Raw genomic sequence first — 19766 nt, 5'->3', positions numbered from 1 at the left:
AGAGTCGTCTTTTTTTTTTTTTTAAAGATTTTATTTATTTATTTGACAGACAGAGATCACAAGTAGGCAGAGAGGCAGGCAGAAAGAGAGGAAGGGAAGTAGGCTCCCTGATGAGCAGAGAGCCCAACATGGGGCTCGATCCCAGGACCCTGGGATCATGACCTGAGCCAAAGGCAGAGGCTTTAACCCACTGAGCCACCCAGGTGCCCCGTGAGGGATGGGAGGAAGAATCTTAAGCAGACTTCTAAATGAATGGGAACCTGGGGTTGGGCTTGATCTCATGACCTTGAGATCACGACCTGAGCCCAAACCAAGAGACAGATGCTCAACCAGCTGAGTCACTTAGGCGCCCCACCTTTCCCTCTTTTTAAATGAAAAAAATTTCACCTTTTGTCTGTCCTTCATAGACAAAGTTCTTTTTCTCTCTCTCTTTCTCATCTCTAGTTTATAAGAATAATACCCTAGAACTCTGGTGGATTCTCTCCATTTCTTTTCTTTTCTTTTCTTTTTTTTTTCAGAATTTATTTATGTGTTTGACACAGAGATAGAGAGGGAGAGCGAGAGAGCGCACAAGCAGGGGGTAGTTAGCAGAAGGAGAGGAAGAAGCAGACTCCCTGCCGAGCAGGGAGCTCAAAGTGGAACTGATCCCAAGACCCTGAGATCATGACCTGAGCTGAAGGCAGATGCTTAACTGACTGAGCCACCCAGGCGTCCTGATTTTTTCCATTCCTCATGGAGGTATTCTATTCAATTTCCATTATTCATCTAAATGGAAAGAATAGATTTCTCACATTCTTTTTTTAAAAAAAAATTTCCCCAACTTCTATCTTGAGATGTAATTCATATTTAGTATTGTGTCAGTTTAAAACATACAATGTAATGATTTGATACATGTACTTATTGTGATATGAGCCCTGTAATAAGGTTAGTTACACTATCCATCACCTCGCAAGTGTGTAGTGAGAGCTTTCAAGATCTACTCTCTTAGCAACTTCCCCATCTACAAGGCAGTATTGTAAACTATGGTCATCATGTTGTATAGTACGCTTTATTTAGAGAACTCTGCAGATGACAAAAGTAGAGATGTTATTGTAATGAAGATGTTTCTTATTTGATATACTTTAGTTTTTATTTTTCCGAGGGAGTAGTTCTTGCATAAGAATAAAAGCCTTGTCTCCTTTTATTATTTATTATTTTATATTTTAAAAAGATTTTATGTATTTATTTATTTGAGAGAGAGAGAGAGAGATAGGAAGAGAGCATGAGCAGGGAGAGGGAGAAGCATGTTGCCCGCTGGGCAGGAAGCCTGACATAGGGCTTGATCCCAAGACCTCGAGATCATGACCTGAGCTGAAGGCAGATGCTTAACCTACTGAGTCTCCCAGGTGCCCTGCCTTAGCTCCTTTGAGATTAGGAGATGGCTTTCCGAGTTATACCTCTTGCAGGTCACTCCATAAGTATTTCCGTGTTTTCAGTGTGCCCTGTTTGGGTTAAGGTTTATAAGGAGGGGAAGGATGCCTAGTAACCTTCCAGGAGTGTGATCTTTACATTCCCCCTTAATTGGGAAAGGTCAGCCCAGGTTGGGGTAACGGTGGTGCCAGAGGGACTGTGAGTTGATGTCATCACAGCAGATTGGGGTTCCTGGAGAGCAGATTTATCTCCTTCTCCGTAGCCTCTTGCATGATAACCTGTGTGCCAGCATGTAAGACATTATGCTGGGATTCAAAGTGACAGAATCAGTGGTACCAAACTTTGATTTGGAGAAGGGAGTCTATTTATAATTAGGGTTTTTAAAAAAGATTTATTTATTTATTTATTTATTTATTTAGAGAGAAAGAGAAAGTGAATGTGTGTGGGGGGGCATGCAGAGGGAGAGAGAGAGAGAATCTGAACACAGAGTCTGACGCAGGGCTTGATCTCACCACCCTGAGATTATGACCTGAGCCAAAGGCAGACACTTAATCCATTGAGCCACCCAGGTGCCCCCACTAATTGGTCATTTTTAATAGAGCCCAGAGAAGCATCTTTTCACTCTTGGCTTAGGTTCTTTTGCTTTAGGACTAGCTCATTTCTCTTCTAGTTGGTTTATAAACTTTTGCTTTTGCTGCAGGAAGAGTGTGATTAAGATTGAGTTGCCCTTGACTCTACCTAACTCCTAATGTAATAGATGAGTGGGTCAGGGATCCCAAAGTCTGAATTTCTGCCACTACTTACAGTGTTGTTTCTTCTTAGTGTTTATACATTTTTTTTCCTTTCCTGCCTAAATGAAGAGCTTGATGTAGTCTAAACATTGTTTAGTATCCATTGTCACACAAGGGAAAAGTTCTATAACCCTCTTTCCTCATTTCTGCATCATAGCTGTAAATGAGGTGATGTAATCAGTGCCTTGATGGCTTGAGCTCAGTTTACTCATTCATTAGGTCACTTGTATTTATTGAGCAACTACTGTGCCCAGCCCTGGTGATGTTTCTGTAGTCATAAGAAGTAAGAACCTGCTCTGATGGAGATAGACTGTAACCAAGGAAGTAAACAAGATGATTACAGATTTTGATAAATTTTATGAATGAAATAAATCAGATGATGAGAAATTATAAGCTGCTATTCTTAATAATTTTAATTGAAGTTATTAGAGACATTCTCTTTCTGAGCTGGGCATATAAGGGTGAGAATGAGTCAGCCACAGGAAGAGTTGGGCGAAGAGCATTCTAGGAAGGAGAGCACGGTGAAGAGCGGTGTGAGATGAGTTTGGCTTGTTCAAGGAAGAGAAAGACAGACCTGCACACGAAATGGGGTGAGCCAGAGTGCAGGTCACTGGAGAGGTGGTCAGAGGGTGATAGAGCCATCTGGGGCTCTGTAGATCATGGGAAGGATTTCGGGTTTATTGTTATTGTTTATTGCAATGGAAAGCTTGTAAAGAGGTCTAGGACAGTGACATGGCATGAACTTATGAAAAGAAGGGAAAGAATACAGCTGTGAGTCCTGTGCTTTGGGTATGGTGGTGGTGGCACAGATGTAGGGAGTAAGATGCTTTGAAGATCAGACTAAGTTGTGGTGGGTCCCAAATATCTGAACGAGGAGCATTGATTTGATTTTCACAGCCATGAGGGAGCTCTGTGTGCGTGTAAGTTTGTGAGTGGATGTGAATTTGTGTGCACATGTATGTATGACTGTGAGTTTGAGTGTGTGTTGATGTGTATCAGTGTGAGGTGTGTGTGTGGCTTTGTAAGTGCATATTAGTATGCACTTGGGTTTTTTCCTGTTGTAGCTTTTGAACAGGCAGGCCAGTGGCACGAGGGAAAGGGCTGTCTTCTTTGGTACAGATTAACCCGGGAAAGTTGGTGGCAGGAAGACTAGCCAGGAGGTTGGTGGAGCTGGATGTGAAATGAAGGCCCAGAGGATACTAACTTGGCCATGGAGCAAGAGAAGACTAAATTGTGCAAATCCAGGTGTTGTTTTATTCTGTATCTGGTTGAATGAAATTGAGGAGTGAAAAATAGTTCCATTAAAGAAATCACATTCTTCAACGAAGCCCAGTGTGATTGCTAGTTTTCTCAATCTTAATTATTAAAAAAAAAAAAAATTAAACCTCACTGAAATTCATTTGCTCGATTTCTTAGGAAGACAGGCCGTTAGTGAAAGTTGTGTGAATTTACTGCATCCCACCCAGACTGCCCCTAACCCTCACCCCTGCAGTTCTGTACATACTCATTTTCTCTATATTTGGAGTTCTTAATTCCTGAGAAACTCACTATATTTTTGTTCCCCTCTAGGACATCTTTGAAGATGCAATGGAAACCATCTCTATGTGAGTAGTAACATGATAAAAATATATAGTAAAGAAAAATTGATGGCCCTCTTATGTAAAATGTGTAAATATTTCTTTATTATTTTTTGAGAGTTGTGACTACTCCAAGAAAGAGATCACTTCTCTGTAATTCAAGAATTATGATGTGCTAATGCTTAAGAAACAATCTATCTAGAGTTACTAGCAAATCTATTTTTGAGTATTATTTCTTGTAACCTTAATTCAACTAAAACAAAAGAAGAAATGTTTTCCAACAAATTTAACGTTATTTGTTTATACCCAACCCTATGACATCTTGTTCACATATTTTTACATGTGTGACCTCATATTGAGGATTTCGCTTTTGGTGTGCACTCAATTTTATTAAAAGCATTTCCTGTAAGTCTGCGTCATTTTTGTACTGATTTTATATGATATCCTGTTAGATCAAGTGGAACACCACAATTATCCATTTCTCCTTTGCTAGACATTTAGGTTGTTAACCATTTTAAAAACTTAAAACTAAGTAATGAGTATTTTCATGTATATAGCTTTGTCATGTTTTTTAATTATGTCCAAAGATTAACTTCACAGATGTAGGATTACTGGATTATAAAGGAGGGAGATTTTTATTGCTCTATTATTATATGCAATATGTTTTTTGTTTTGTTTTGTTTTGCTTTTTTCCAGTTAAAATTTCATTTTATTTCTGTTTTAAAAGAATCAGTGACTTTTTTCTTCAGCCCTGGTTGTTGAACCACAACTGTTATATGCAATATGTTTAAAAATTTTATTTATTTATTTTAGAGAGAGACAGCATGAGCGGGAGGGGCAGAAGGAGAGAGAATCCAAAGCAGACCCCACGCTAAGTACAGAGCCCGATAGGGGGACTTGATTCTAGGACCCTGAGATCATGTCAGTGAAACCATGTCAGTGGCTTAACCAACTGTGCCATCCAGGTGCTCCCAATATATTTCAAATTGCCTTTCCAAATTAGTCAGCTTGGGCCACCGTAACAAAGTACCATAGACTAGGTAGCTTAAATAATAGAAATGTACTTTCTCATAGATCCAGAGGCTAGAAGTCTGAGATCAGGGAGCCAGTATGGTTAGGTTCTGGTGAGAGCACTCTTCCTGGCTTGCAGATGGCTGCCTTCTCTTGGGTCTTTACAGGACAGACAGACAGACAGAGTCCTCTTCCTACAAAGGCACTAATCCCATAATAGGAGTCCCACTCTCAGGACCTGATCTAAACCTAATTATCTTCCAAAGGTTTCATCTCCAAACACCATTACAGTGGAGGTTAGGGCTTCAGCACGAGAATTTGGGGGACACAGTTTATTCCGTAGTACTTTCAAAAGAGTTTTATTATCAATTTATGTGGTTACCAATACTGTGTAAGTGAAGTGGTTTAAAATGTAGCATCACAGGGTGCGTGGGTGGCTCAGTGATTGAACGTCTGACTCAGTTTCGGCTCAGCTCGTGATCTCAGGGTCGCGAGATTGAGCGCTGCATTGGGCTCCATGCTCAGCAAGGAGCCGGCTTGAGATTCTCTCTCTCCCTCACCCTCTGCCCCTCCCTCTGCTCACCTTTGCTTTCTCTCTCAAATAAATAAACAAATCTTAAAAAAAAAAAGTAACATCACCACTGGGTGCTATTTGAAATGGTTTTGCTTCTCAAATAATAACTAATTCCTACGTTTTTAAAATTTTTCTTTATTACCATGGTTTACCACATTGTAGTTCCTTTTATATAAGTTCTAGTCTTCTTTTACATGTTAAACTTTTTCTCTGTCTTACGTACTTATGAACTTTAAAACAGATATACAGTTTAATCTTGTTTTATATATATATATTTATTTAAAGGTTTTTTTATTTATTTGACACAGAGATAGAGAGTACAAGTAGGCAGAGCAGCAGGCAGAAGGAGAGGGAGAAGCAGGCTCCCTGTTGAGCAGGGAGCCCGATGTGGGGCTCGATCCCAGGAACCTGGGATCATGACCTGAGCCAAAGGCAGATGCTTAACCGACTGAGCCACCCAGACACCCCAATCTTTTGTTATATTTGGTTTAAATATTTTCCCTAATTGCTATTTTTCCTTATGTTAGTTACACACTTTTAGGTTGTCCAAAAGTTTTAATGTTTATATTGTTGAATAAAAGTTTGTTTATGTGATTTAAAAAGAAAAAGTTAATTGTGGTTAGGATTAAAAAAAATAAGCTCTTTATTTTGGGACAGTTTTAGATTTATAAAATTATTGTGAAAGTAGTACAGAGAGTATTAGGAAACGGACTTGAATTAGTCATAAATGGGTATTGCAAATTCTAGGGCAATCACCAAGAGAAGGGAAGATACATAACTGATATGTAAGAAAGGAGAGAAAATAAGATCATATAAAATACTCAATTAAAATCACAGAAAGTAGAAAAAGAGTAGAAGACCAAAATAGGAACAAAGAAGGGCAAAAAATAGAAAATAGTAATAAATATGGTAGAGACTAATCCAACCATATTACTAGTCACTTTGAGTATTAGTGGTCTGTATGGGCCAATTAAAAGACAGAGATTATCAGCATGGGTCAAAAAACATGACCCAACTACATGTTGTCTATAAGAAACTCACCGTAAATACAAAGACACATATAGATTAAAAGTAAATGGATGGAGAAAAATATACCATGCTCACTCTAATGAAAAAAAAGCAGGAGTGGCCAAATTAATTTCAGACTTCAAAGTAAGGGAGGTTATCAGAGATTAAGAAGGATATTACGTAATGTAGAATGATCAACTCTCCAGAAAGATGTGACAGTTCTTGGTGTGTATGTGTCTTACAACAGAGCATCAGAGTATATGAGGCAAAAACTAATAGATGACTCTGTTATCATAGTTGATGCCTTCAAAGCCCTTCTCAGAAATGGACAGATCCAGTTGGCAGAAAATCAGTAAAGGGATAGTTGAACTACGAACGGAAACTAACCAAATAAAAACCCTTGCACTTAATGCAGCTGGATTTAATTTAGGTCCCTATCTCATGCCAACCCTAAAATTGTTAGCCTACTATTCCAACACCATTAGCTGTTTGGGAAAGAAAGAAGATTTGTGTATGATGCTTCTTTTATCAAATAATAAATTCATTAAAATAATGGTGCTCTGTTTCTAAGCTTTCTGTTGTGTTCCTTTCATCTGTGTGTCTGTGTTTGCATAAAAATTACTCTTTGTTCAACTGTTTTAGGTGTTTCAATGTTAGTATGACTTGTTTTTAAAAGAACAGTGTCCCAACAATGACCTCTGTAATGGTGATGCTTTTGAACACCACGTCACTTCTGAAGTATCTAGCATTTTATTTTCCATTCATTGCTTCTTCCAGCCTCTCTTTGGCTGTATATATCCACAAGCATTTTCTTTCTTCTTTTAATTTTTACTTCCCTGTCCTGCATAGGTTAGCAAACCCAAAGTTTTACCCATTCTGGAATTTATCTTGTTCTTTTAGATTTCTGGTGTATGTTATTTCTTATATCCCTTAAGACAGTCTCTTAAACAATTATGTGTTTCCTTTTTAATGTTTCCAAAATGTTCTTGGTACATGTTCTGGTATGTAGCAACACCTTATAGTAATATATCACCAGATATATTATGGTAATACATCCCCTAAGAGAGAACCTCACCTTTTTGAAATAGAGTCCAAAGCCAGAATGGGTGGCTAAAGTAGATATTAGAGTTCATGTTCTAAAAATCGTGCTCTTTACCTGTAGTAATGGCCTCCATCCAGAGTCTGATTACAATTAATTTTAACCTGGTTCTATTAAACTTTGCTTTTTGGCATAATTTTGCTGGAGTTATGGAAAGTATGGTAAGGAGGTAGCTTTAGAGGTCAGCTTGTTGATTGTGACAAGAAATGACAGTGAAAGAAGAAAGAAAATGTGTCATACAGTCATGGCACTCCAAAGCACAACCTCAGGGTTTTACCTTGCTTAGGTGTATACAACTACATGTATCTTTCTGGAGAGACCAGCCCTCGGATTTGAAAGGCTAACTTGCACTTCAGTCCCAATGTCCCATTTATTGGCTGGGAGGCATGGAATTAATTTCTCTGAGTCTCAGCTTCTTCATCCTTCCATAGATTTATGGGAAAATAAAATGAAATTTAATTTAAATGTGATAATGGGAGTAAAGCACATAGTAGGTGCTCAGTAAATATTGGCACTTTCCTATTTCCCTCGCCCCCCAATCCTGACTGATGTTCAGTCTCCAATGAGAAGATCATGTTCATAATTCTGTCTCTAAGATGTTGAAAAATGGTTAAATTATATCAAATATATTCCATTTAAGAAGATAGAGACTTGTGTCACATATATTAAGGGAATTTTAGAATCACCAGAAATGTTTTAAAATGACATTTTGAAAGTTAGTAGGATATACTTCATTCATGGGGAAACCTCACTTGGATGGTTCCTTTATTTCCTCAACACAGAATGTGGTGTTTCTGTACTTAAGTCTCCTGTGTTACTGACCCTTTGTGAAATTAAAAATATTGCAGAAGTAATCCATTATTCAGTCTTTTTTCCCTTAACAAATTGTTTTCCCTGTGATTACAAATACATGTTAATTGTCAACAATTCTTCAGTTATTTTTTGTATGTGTGTGAACTTTCGTTTGTCCTTATTTCAGTTTGTCAATATTTTTCTCTTGTTTCCTCTTAAATTTGTGATGCCATGACATTCCTTTCATGACCCATTAGCTGCTAAACTCAGTAGAGCTCTTTTTCCTCATGCTGATTGAGCCGCACATTTTGGTTTCATGTTTCTAGTGCCAGTAGTGAGCCTTCAACTTCTCTGTAGCAAGATATGGTGCCCATGCCAACCTGATGATTAATTTATTCCTGTGAATATTTTTTCCTGAATTTCTAATGAAAAGATGCAAGCTAACAGATGAGGGAGGCCTTAAGTTGTTGCCACAAAAGAAAACTATTTCCTATTCTCTTTTTCTGCTTAATGGATTTACCACTGCAGACATAGATTTTTCTACTTCTGAATCTTTGTGGTAACCACTGTGTTATTTTAACTGACTATTTTGGGAAGTTGCTAGGTTTGCAAACTGCTCGATCACACAAACATCTCCACCATTAGAACTGAAGGGGAAAGAAGAGACTTTTTCTTTAACAGTTAGTGGCACATTGAATGGGTCCTTTTTAAAAATTAAAGTTGTTTGGGACCTTTCTGACTTGGTTGGCATAAGGAAATGACCTCTTGGGGAGGGACTGTAAATTAGACCCATGTTATGATCTATAGAAATTTGCCAGAGGGATTAGCGGTCTTGCTTCCTGATTTAACAATTCCCTGCTGGCGTGTTCTTGGTTCTCTGCACAACCACCATCTCTGACAGTAGAGTGGTGGGTATAAAAAGAGTCTGTTTATAAATTGACTGTGATATGACACACAAAGAATAAATAAAATGTTTCAGGGGTTCCAAAAGAGAGATGGGGATAGGAGCCTGGCAGTGGCTCTGGGTTTTGAGGGATACCAGAGTTACCCGACACACTTGTGGGGCCAAGCGAAGATGGGTCACCGAGGATCCTTGGGTTCCGCCACATGGAGAGCATAGATTAACCACTTGGAATCTTTGTGACTTGGTAGTGGGTTTTTTTTTTTTTTAAGATTTTATTTATTTATTTGAGAGAGAGAGAGCACGAGAGGGGCTGAGGGACAGAATCTTCACTCAGAGTCCCGTGTTGGAACCCAGCACGGGGCTTGATCCCAGGATCCCTGAGTTCATGACCTGAACAGAAACCAAGAGCTGGATGCTCAACGCGCTGAGCCACCTACGTGCCCCCATGACTTGGTAGTGTTTTTGATGAATCTCTTTTTCATAAAAACCATAGGGGGCCATGGAACAAAAATCTAATTAACTGGAGGGCCCTGGTGGGGGTACTAGTTAATTAAGATTTTCTTTTTTACTCAGAGACTGTTAGACGCAGGTGTAGTGTGTTCGCAGCAGTGATCTCTTATATTCCATAGCATCTTATTAAGTTTTTGAATTTATCCTTACCTAGAAATGTGGACGTGTTGAATCGAGTCCTGAGGCAATGTGAATGCAGTGGGGATGAATGTGTTCATGTGCAAGAACTACTGTGAATTTATCCTTACCTCCAGAAATTGAAATAGACATTTTTAACCGAGGGATAAGAAGCTTACGATGGAAATAAAAATATTTTGTAGCACAGCATTTCTTTTTTTTCCTTTTTTTAAAGATCTTATTTATTTATTTGACAGACAGAACACAAGTAGGCAGAGAGGCAAGCAGAGACAGAGAGAAGGGGGAAGCAGACTCCCCACTGAGCAGAGAGCCTGACACCGGGCTGGATCCCAGGACCCTGCGATCATGACCTGAGTTGAAGGCAGAGGCTTTAACCCACTGAGCCACCCAGGGACCCTGTAGCATAGCATTTCTTAGGGACTTTTTCCTTTTTCCTTCTTTACTCTTTCTCTTTTGAACTGTAAATTGTAGATTACAACGGGATAAAGTTTTTAAGGTTATTTTGTTTTTTCTTAGTAGGTTAGATCAACTAATTGTGATCAACTAGTTTGCACTGTTTAAGGTTATTTAAGGTGAAAGTCAGTGAATGATAGTTGGAAAACATTTAGTTAATGTTTTTCTTCATAGTGGTGAAATTATAAATAGTAACTCCAGGCAGATTTGGATTTATTTTCATTTTTCTCTGATTTTGTTTGGCCCAACTCTCCCCTCTTAGGCAATACAGTTATTGGAGAGGCAATACAAATTTGGAGAGGAACTGCTCCCCTCAGCCCACCTGCCTTATCTCAACCAGGTTGTCAATTACTTTATTTGTTTGAAGATGGAATTTAAATTTTAAATTTTTTTTTTTTTTTTTTTTTTTTTTTTTTTTTTGAGAGAGAGCATGTGAGCAGAGGGGGAGGGGTGGAAGGTGAGGGAGAGAGAGAATCTTAAGTAGGCACCATGCTCGGTGTGGAGTCCCACTCAGGGCTCCATCTCAGGGCCCTGAGATCAGCACCTGAACTGAAATCAAGAGGTGGATGCTTAACCAACATGCCACCCAGGCGCCCCTACAATGGCATTTCTGTCATTATCTCATATGCCACTGAGGAAAAAAAAACCAGAAGAATTTGATAGGAGACCTTGCATAAAGGAAAGAAAAAGAAAACTGTCATGCAGGAGGACATGGTAGCAGAACTTGTGTATTTCAATCCTAGTACTAAGTAGGGAGGGAAGAGAAAAACCTCTCATGAAATTCTCTGCCCTGATAATTTCTTTTTCTTTTTCTTTTTTTTTAAAGATTTTATTTATTTATTTGACAGATAGAGATCACAAGTCGGCAGAGAGGCAGGCAGACAGAGAGGAGGAAGCAGGCTCCCCTGCTGAGCAGAGAGCCCGATGTGGGGCTCTATCCCAGGACCCTGAGATCATGACCTGAGCCGAAGGCTGAGGCTTTAACCCATTGAGCCACTCAGGTGCCCCTGATAATTTCTTTTTAAACAGCCCTCTTGCAATGCTAACTTATGTCCCATAAAATGCCCATTTTAAGTGTACAATTCAATTAAGTGTAGCATATTTACAGAGTTACATAGCCATCACTATAATGTATTTCCAAAGCACTTTATATAACCTGAGATAATAGACACTTTGTGCCCCTTTACTGTCATTCCCCATTCTTGTCCCCACCCCCTAGGCAATCACTAATCTAATTTCTGTCTCTAGATTTGTCTCTATAGACATTTCATATAAGTAGAATCACACAATATGTGTCCTTTTGTATTTGGCTTCTGAAATTCATTCGTGTTGTACCATGTATCAGTACTTCATTCTTTTTTACGGCTGAATAATATTCAAATGTATGGATACACCACATTTTGTTTATCCATTCACAAGTTGACGACTCCAGTTTTTGGCTACTGTAAATAATGCTGGTGGGAATAACTGTGTACAAGTCTTTTTTTTAAAATTAATTAATTAATTAATTTGACACAGAGAGAGCGATCACAAGTAGGCAGAGAGGCAGGCAGAGAGAGAGGAGGAAGCAGGCTTCCTGCCGAGCAGAGAGCCCGATTCGGGGCTCGACCCCAGGACCCCGAGATCATGACCTGGGCCAAAGGCAGAGGCTTAACCCGCTGGGCCACCCAGGCGCCCCTGTGTACAAGTCTTTTGTGGACATGTGTTTGCACTTCTCTGGCATACATACCAGGAATGGAATCGATGGGTCCTATGTTTGCATTTTTAACGCCCTTAACGTTTGAATAACAAGCTGGTTTGTAGTCTGAATTTTAGTTATCAGTGTGGCCCAAACAACTTCAAGCAGGTCATTTAATTTTAAGTGGATTAGGTTGGTGGTGCCCTCAGGTAATTGGCAGAAGCAAATGTAGATACTCTCCTTAAGAACTTTGATCTAGGCCAAAGTTGCCCCCAGTTTTAAGATGCATCCTGGTTTCAGAGGTATTACATGATGAAAACCCTTGTGTCACATTGGGCTCTCTGCTCAGCAGGGAGCCTGCTTCTCCCTTCCTATCTGCCTGCCTCTCTGCCTGCTTGTGATTTCTCTCTCTGTCAAATAAAAAATTAAATAATTAAAAAAAAAAAAAAAGAAAACCTGTGTGTCAGAGTTAATGGAGTTAGTCAAAGGAAATCAAGTTCTCTAAAAAAACCAAGACTGAGCAGTATCCCTAGTGTCTTTCACCTGTATTGTCACTACTTGGATTGCTCTTCTTTGCATTTTCTTTTGTACTTTTAGGTGTCCTTTAATGGTCTGTGACTATATTGGGAACTTCCAAAATGAGTTTTTTATGTAAGGTTATTGGGGGATAGAGTGTATATGTACATTTGAGTTAGGGTACATATATTCCATAAATGCTCTCTTTCACCCACGGAGGAGGACTGACAGGATTTTGTAGCTTAAAGGAAAGCTTCTTAGTGTCCCTTTGATCTAGTTATCTCATATTCCCGAGAAGCCCAGTGGAGGAAGAAGACTTGGTGCTGTTGGTGGCAAAATGAATGGCTGGTGAACCCCTATGAACAGGGCCTTTGCCACTGTGGTTGCCCTTTCTGTGGACTCGGGAGCCTCTCTGTCACTCAGCCGCAGCTAGCAATGCCGGGGTTGTGTCTGAAAGCCGGAGGGACCCTGCTCCCTGTGCTGAGTCCTCACCTCCTCCGTCAGTGCTCTTTTGTGCATGGCAACTGCTCTTGCTGCTCGGTCTGGGGCTGTTTCAATAGTTGTAATGGGAAATCGGTCCAGGCACTGCTTATGTGATTGCTCACTTGGATGTTTCACAGACACCTTAATGCACCTGTTACAGACTGAACTCGTGATACTCACCTTCCTCCTCTCCTGGGTTTCCCCATCTCCACTGACTTGCTCAAGCCAGATACTCAGGAGACCTCTTTGATCCCTTCTCTCTTCCCTGACTTCCATGATACCAAGCCTGATGATGTCTACCTCCAGAATTTATTTCCTATCTCTTCACTTTTCTCTCTCTCCTTTCTGTTTAATTAGTTCAAGGCAGTCTCAGGTTTGCCCAAATTACTTTAAGAGCAGCCTAACGTGTTTTCTTGGTTCCTTTGTTCTCTGTCCTCCCACCTTCCCAAAGGCACCCACTTCCCCCCTTCCCAATGGCACCCCACTCAGTCTCCAATCAGCAGCCAAAGCTATTTTATTTTTAAAGGATTGAATATAAAACATTTCAAACATGTACAAAAAACAGAGAGGATAGGAAACTGAACTCGCCTGTGCTCGTCACTCACCTTCAACAATTGTGAACCCAAGGCCAATTTTATTTCACCTATAACCTACCCCTTAGTTATTTGGAATTGTATTCTAGACATAATCTATTTCTACCTTTAAATATCTCAATATGTACTTCCTAAAAACGAAGATGTTCTCTTACAGAATTACCTTTTTAAAAGATTAAGTCAGGCAATTAACATTGATACAGAACTATTATCTAATCTATATGTCTTATATGGTATCATTTAGCACACAAATATAAATGCTAGATCTCTTTTTAAAAGCATCATGAGACTTATCACGCCTAACAAAATTAACAGTAGTCATCAAATATACTATCAGTGTTCACATTTTCCCAGTTGTCTCATAATTAATTGTTTAACAGCATGTTTTTTGAATTAGGGCAGAGTGATCCTTTTAGAAATGAAGTTGTGGGGCACCTGGGTGGCTCAGTGGGTTAAAGCCTCAGCTCAGCTCAGGTCATGATCCCGTCCTTCTGGGATCGAGCCCCGCATCGGGCTCCCTGCTTGGCAGGGAGCCTGCGTCCCTTCCCCTCTCTCTACCTGCCTCTCTGCCTACTTGTGATCTCTGTCTGTCAAATAAATAAATAAAATCTTTAAAAAAACCAAAAAGAAACGAAGTTGCATGATCACACTCCCCTACTTAGCACCAGTCCATGAGTTTACATGTCCCTGAGGATGAAACCCCCAATCTACTGGGTCCACAAAGCTTGAGGCGCTCAGACCCCCACATCCAGGTGGAAACCTAGTCCAGGGCACCCCCCACTCTCATTCACTGCTCTCCAGCCACAACCCTCCTTCAGGGTTTTGACTGAACAAGCCCTTTGCTGCCCTAGATTTGAGCTGGTGTCTCAGACTAGAGTGACTTCCTCCCACTCCTCCCAGGTCTTCTACCTGAACAGCCTCATCTGTCAGCTTGAATGTCTTCCTGCCTTTCTTAATGACTCCACCACAATGGGTTACTCCTTCCCCCGCTTCCCTGTCTTGTCATCCTGCTTGTGTTTCTCATTTCATTTGTCATTTTGTAGTTAATTGTTGCTTGCTTTTGACCATCTGTTCCTTTGTTCTCTAAGTTTCAAGAGGGTGGGACTGGTCTGTTCTATTTGCCATGGTGTGCTCTGCACCCATGCACCATGCTTGGCATGTAGTAAATGCTCAATTTGTGTGTGTCGAATTAATGAATTTGTTGAATTAATATACTAGTCAGAAAATGTAGATGAGCATTCAGAGTGGACTGCAAGGATTTCCAGTGCGTTAAAAACAATCCAGGCATCATTTATTGAGAACTTTCTAAGTACAGTGCACAGTGGTAATGGCTGTGATTGTTCAGAGGGAGAGTGAGTTAAAAGAGCTTTTGGGGTGTGTTATTTTATTTTGTATTTTTTTTAATGAAGATTGAGTTGCAGCTGGTTGGTTACTCAACCCAAGTACAGACATAATTAGGTCATGTCCAATTGTTTGGGCATAGTAAATACTATCCAGGATTGTTGGTGTCTCCTTTGCCATTTCTCAACTTAGGGCTGATGCTTTTTCCATCAGAGGGGAATGTAAATGAGCTGTCAAAATCCTCAGGGAGATAGTGAGCTAGACCACCCTCTGTTAACTTTCTATCATCTTTATCTGCCTTGTTTTGATAACTTCATCAAATAGCAACCTAAAATGACTAATAAAACCGCAAAAAGCAGATACTCGAGAACTTTGCCTTTTGAAATGTGTTGAACATCTTCACTGCTTATGTTTGGAAAATTAATCACTCTCTCAGGTTTTCCCTTTCTCCCCTTCTTCCCGCTGTCCCCCTTTTGTGTCATTGTGTTTATAGAGCACCATGGGGAGAACTCCTCAAAGGGGGACTAAAATTTGCATTTGTGTATATTGTGTAGTTCAGCATCATGTGTTATACACATTTAATAAATAGTCTGAAGACTTAGTCTAATCTAAAGGACTCTGATATTGCTTAAAACTGAAAAGGTATTTGGGGCACTGGTTGGCCCAGTTGGTTAAGCCTCAGACTCTTGATTTCAGCTCATGTTGTGATCTCTGGGTCATGACCCCAGGGTCATGAGATTGAGACCCACATCCAGCCCCTCACTCAGCTCGAGTCGGCTTGAGATTCTTTCCCTCTCCCTCTGTCCCTCCCACTTGTGCGCTCTTGCATGCTCTCGCTCTCTCTCAAATAAATAAATAAATCTTTAACCCCCCCCCCCCCACAAAACCTGAAGAGGTATTTGGGAATTTGTGTATGACTTTCATTCTTGTGTAAAGTAATTTCTGTGTTACTTATTTTTATTGTCCAGAGTGAAAGTTTCAGGCTGGCAAGGGGTATTTTTTCATTACCTGTAAGCAGAATGTTATAACTAGACGTCCAGATGTGTTAAAGCTCCATGTAACTGATGAATTAACATTTTTAGAAGTATAGGCGTAGTTTTAATCTCCCCTGGAGGCAATATAGTTAGGAGCTTTTGGTTTCTATTTTTGGCAGTAAGAAAGTTTTCTGCAGGGGTAGCCTGACTTGACTTTTTATGCAGTTAAAAAAAAAACCTGTGTGTGTGTGTGTGTGTGTGTGTGTGTAAAGTTCTATGTGTCAGGTTCCCATTGATTTAAGCGATTCTTTGCCATTTAAAAAGTTTACTCTCAATCTGAAAGAAATTATACCAATAATAAATTTTTTACTTTGATTAAAATAGTTCTGTGTACTTACTATAAGGAAATTAATTCCATGATAAACTGTTTAAAGCATATATATTTTGAAAGAACATTCTCAACATCTCAGTACAATTTTATTGTTTAGATTCATAGGTGGATCCTATATTTTCAGTAGAACTTAGTCACTAAAATAGTACAAGGATACCTTTTCAGACAACTCAATGTAAGTAAAAAAATTATTTTGTAATATATGTCTTTAAGTTATGAAAGAATTTATTTGCATTTTAAAAAATTGTGAAGTATAAAGCAGATAGAATATACATCTCAATTAATTAATGTATAATGTCATATTGGGAGCACTGCTATTTTTATAAAACTACTATTCCTCCCAATTATGAGAAATTTTGGTATGACTGTTCTCATGCTGCCTCAAAATGGCTACCTCAAGATAAAAAACATTTTTTAAAAAAGTGAAAAGAAAAGAAGACATTTAGTTAAATCTTACAAATATCTGAGAAATAAGAGTAACTGTTACCCTTGACTGTTTCCCCATTTTCCCATTTCTGAGATCTACCTCATCATCACCTTACCAGGGATAAAGTGAGCTTGCCTGTTTTGTATAGTTTAACAAATGTTTGCCATACTCTTTTCTTTATGTGAGGTAACTCAGTTTGAGGGGACAGACTTAATATAGGGGGTATGAGTATGGGTGGGGGTCTCCAGGAAGTTTCCCGTCTCCCTCCTTGGTATTTATTCTCTGTCCAAGTTTTGGTGTTGATGCTAGTCCAGGGACTGAAGTGTGGAGGGACAAGGGTAATGCAATGTATAACCTTACATGATTCTTAGTATAATGAAGAAAAGAAATTGGAGATTGTGTTTTTTTAAATATTAAAAGCAAGTGAAGATAAGGAATTCTGTATTTTTTGGGTTGAAAAATATATTTTAAGCCTGACACCAACAGGAAAAAAGAGTGATAGTTTTGACCAATAAACCAAGTTAATAGAGAATTAACTGGGGAAATATTTTGAGCATATATGAAAGAGGGTTAAGCCCGAAAAGCAAATCAGGAAAGAGAATACTGATGGAAATAATTGTCCAAGGGATATATGCAGGTAACTGAAAAAGAAGAAATAAAGGTCTTTAAGGGTACTATATTCATTTCCTATAAGTGTTGTAACAAATTACTACAAACTTGATGGTTTGAAATGCAAATTTATTCTCTCAGAGTTCTAGAGGTCGCCAGTCTGAAGTGCCTTTTTTTTTTTAAAGATTTCATTTATTTATTTATTTGTCAGAGAGAGAGAGAGCATGCGTGCGAGCGCACACAAGCAGGGGGAGCAGCAGGCAGGAGGAGTAGCAAACCCCCCACTGAGCAAGGAGCCTGATGTGGGACTCCATCTGAAGACTCTGGGATCATGACCTCAGCTGAAGGCAGTTGCTTACCTGACTGAGCCATCCAGGCATCCCCTGAAATGCTTTTCACTGAATCAAAACCAAGGTGTTGCCATGACTATGCTCCCTTCAGAGACTCTAGGGGAGAATTCATTTTATTGCCTATTCCCAGCCTCTGTGGCTGCATTTCTTGTATTCCTTGGTTGGCTCATGGTCCTTTCCTCCAACTTTAAAGCCAGCAGCATAGTATTTTCAGATTTCTCTGCTTCCACCATCACAACATCATCATCATATTCTTCTTCTTCTTCTTTTTTTTTTTTTTTAACAGCTTTTATTTTTATTTTTAAATTTTTTTTAGAGAGAGAGCATGAGCGGCGGGAGGTAATGGGGGGGTGGAGGGCACGGGGAAAGGAAAGAAAATCCCAAACAGCCTCCACGCTCAAAGTGAAGCCTGATGTGGGGCTCGATCTCACCAGTGAGAAGCCATGACTTGAGCTGAAACCAAGAGTTGGACGCTTAACCAACTGAGCCACGCAGGCAGCCCGGTCACACATCTTCTGGCTTCCTGTCAAATATCTCTCTGCCTTCCTCTTATAAGGAGACTTGTGATTGCATTTAGAGCACACTCAGATAATCCAGGATAATCTCCCCGTCTCAAGATCCTTAATTTTATTACACCTGCAAAAATGTTTCTCACATAAGGTAACATTCATAATTTTTAGGGATTAGGACTTGGATATCTTTGGGAACCGTTCCTGAGTTTAACACAGCTAAAAATACCATGTATGGTCTAATGATACACTCATACACACAATTGTTTAGTTTGGGATTGGTTATCTGAACATGGTAGAATTATAGGGTATTTATAGTTTCAGAAAGGCCCCTAATACCTTTTTGTATTGTCTAAATTTTTATGGGATATGTTTTACTAATGATCAAGAAAAATTTATTATCAATTTGGGAAAGAGAATGTTTTTAAAAGACAGACTTTATTTTTTGAACAGTTTCAGATTTACAGAAAGGTCAAGTGGATAGTACAGGGTTTCCATATACCCTACAGCCAGTTTCCCTCATTGTTAGCATCTGACGTTAGTAGCATAATGTATTATAATGAACGAACCAATGTTAATATGTTATCACTAACTAAAGTGCATACTTTATTCAGATTTACTTAGTTTCTTCCTAATTGGTTGTGATGGTTCTCAGGCTTTTCTTTCTTTATGAAAGAAAAGATCTTGATAATTTTGAGGAGTACTAGTCAGACACTTTGTAGGATGCTCCGCGTGGGAATTTGTCTGGTGCTTTTCTCACGGTGAGACTAAGGTTAGGGGTTTGGGGGAGAGAAAGAGCACAGGGATAAAGTGCCGTTATTATCATATCATTTCCAGAGTGCCTGCTGTCAACGTGATTTATCACTGTTGATGTTGACCTTGCTCACCTGGAACCACTACGTAACTTACTTGGATGTGTGGTGTTTTGTTTGTGTCCTTAGAATGCATCGTTATGGTTCTGTCAGATTCATGTCCAATTGTCATACCTCTTCCAACATTCTCAAAGGATTCTGTTAGCCTTTATGAGATTCTGAGCATGGCAAAGTTCATTTTACATTGAAGATTTCTTAGAAACATGGAACTCACAATTTTAGGGATGTCTGAAATTACCTGGGTGGGTTACCTGTTCTAGTATCTCAAAGATTGTGTTCAAAATACAAGTTAGATCATTTATTTTCTTAGATATTGCACATTATTCACAAAAATATAGCTGGACTTAAAGTTTCTTTTGATATAGGAAAAAAGAATATTAGATAAAAAGATATTCACGGGGTGCCTGGGTGGCTCAGGTGGTTAAGCGTCCAACTTTTGGTTTCAGCTCAGGTCATGATCTCATGGGTCGTGGGATCAAGCCCTATATCTGGCTTCCCGCTCAGCACAGAGCCTGAAGATTCTCTCCCTGTGCCTTTCCCCTACTCACATGCAAGCTCTCTCTCTCTCAAAATAAATAAATAAATTTTCTAAAAAAAGATAAGAAGATATTCATGTTGATAGGAAATTGTAGGTGTGAAATACACTGTACTAATAATTTTGTAGTTGGGCTTGCCATTCCTTGAGAAACCTTGACCTTCGTAAGACCTGGTCTCTTTGATATATCTAAAGTGTCTTGTAGTTCTCCTTTGACCTAT

The 19766-nt window shown here is 39.3% G+C and overlaps 1 protein-coding gene across 1 annotated transcript in view; it reads left to right on the top strand.

Moving 5' to 3' along the window:
• The window catches only part of TTC39B (tetratricopeptide repeat domain 39B), a 123037-nt gene that overhangs the window by 32716 nt on the left and 70555 nt on the right, over positions 1–19766 (top strand). The window contains exon 2 of the mRNA XM_080819607.1: positions 3771–3805. Coding sequence (XP_080675733.1) covers positions 3771–3805 — 35 coding nt within the window. The remainder of the gene's footprint in view (positions 1–3770; positions 3806–19766) is intronic.

Source organism: Martes martes (assembly GCF_963455335.1).
Source record: "Martes martes genome assembly, chromosome: 12".
In the NCBI taxonomy this organism is placed as follows: domain Eukaryota; kingdom Metazoa; phylum Chordata; class Mammalia; order Carnivora; family Mustelidae; genus Martes; species Martes martes.
Note: the sequence above shows the minus strand (reverse complement) of the source record. Positions and strands in the feature narration are given on the sequence as shown.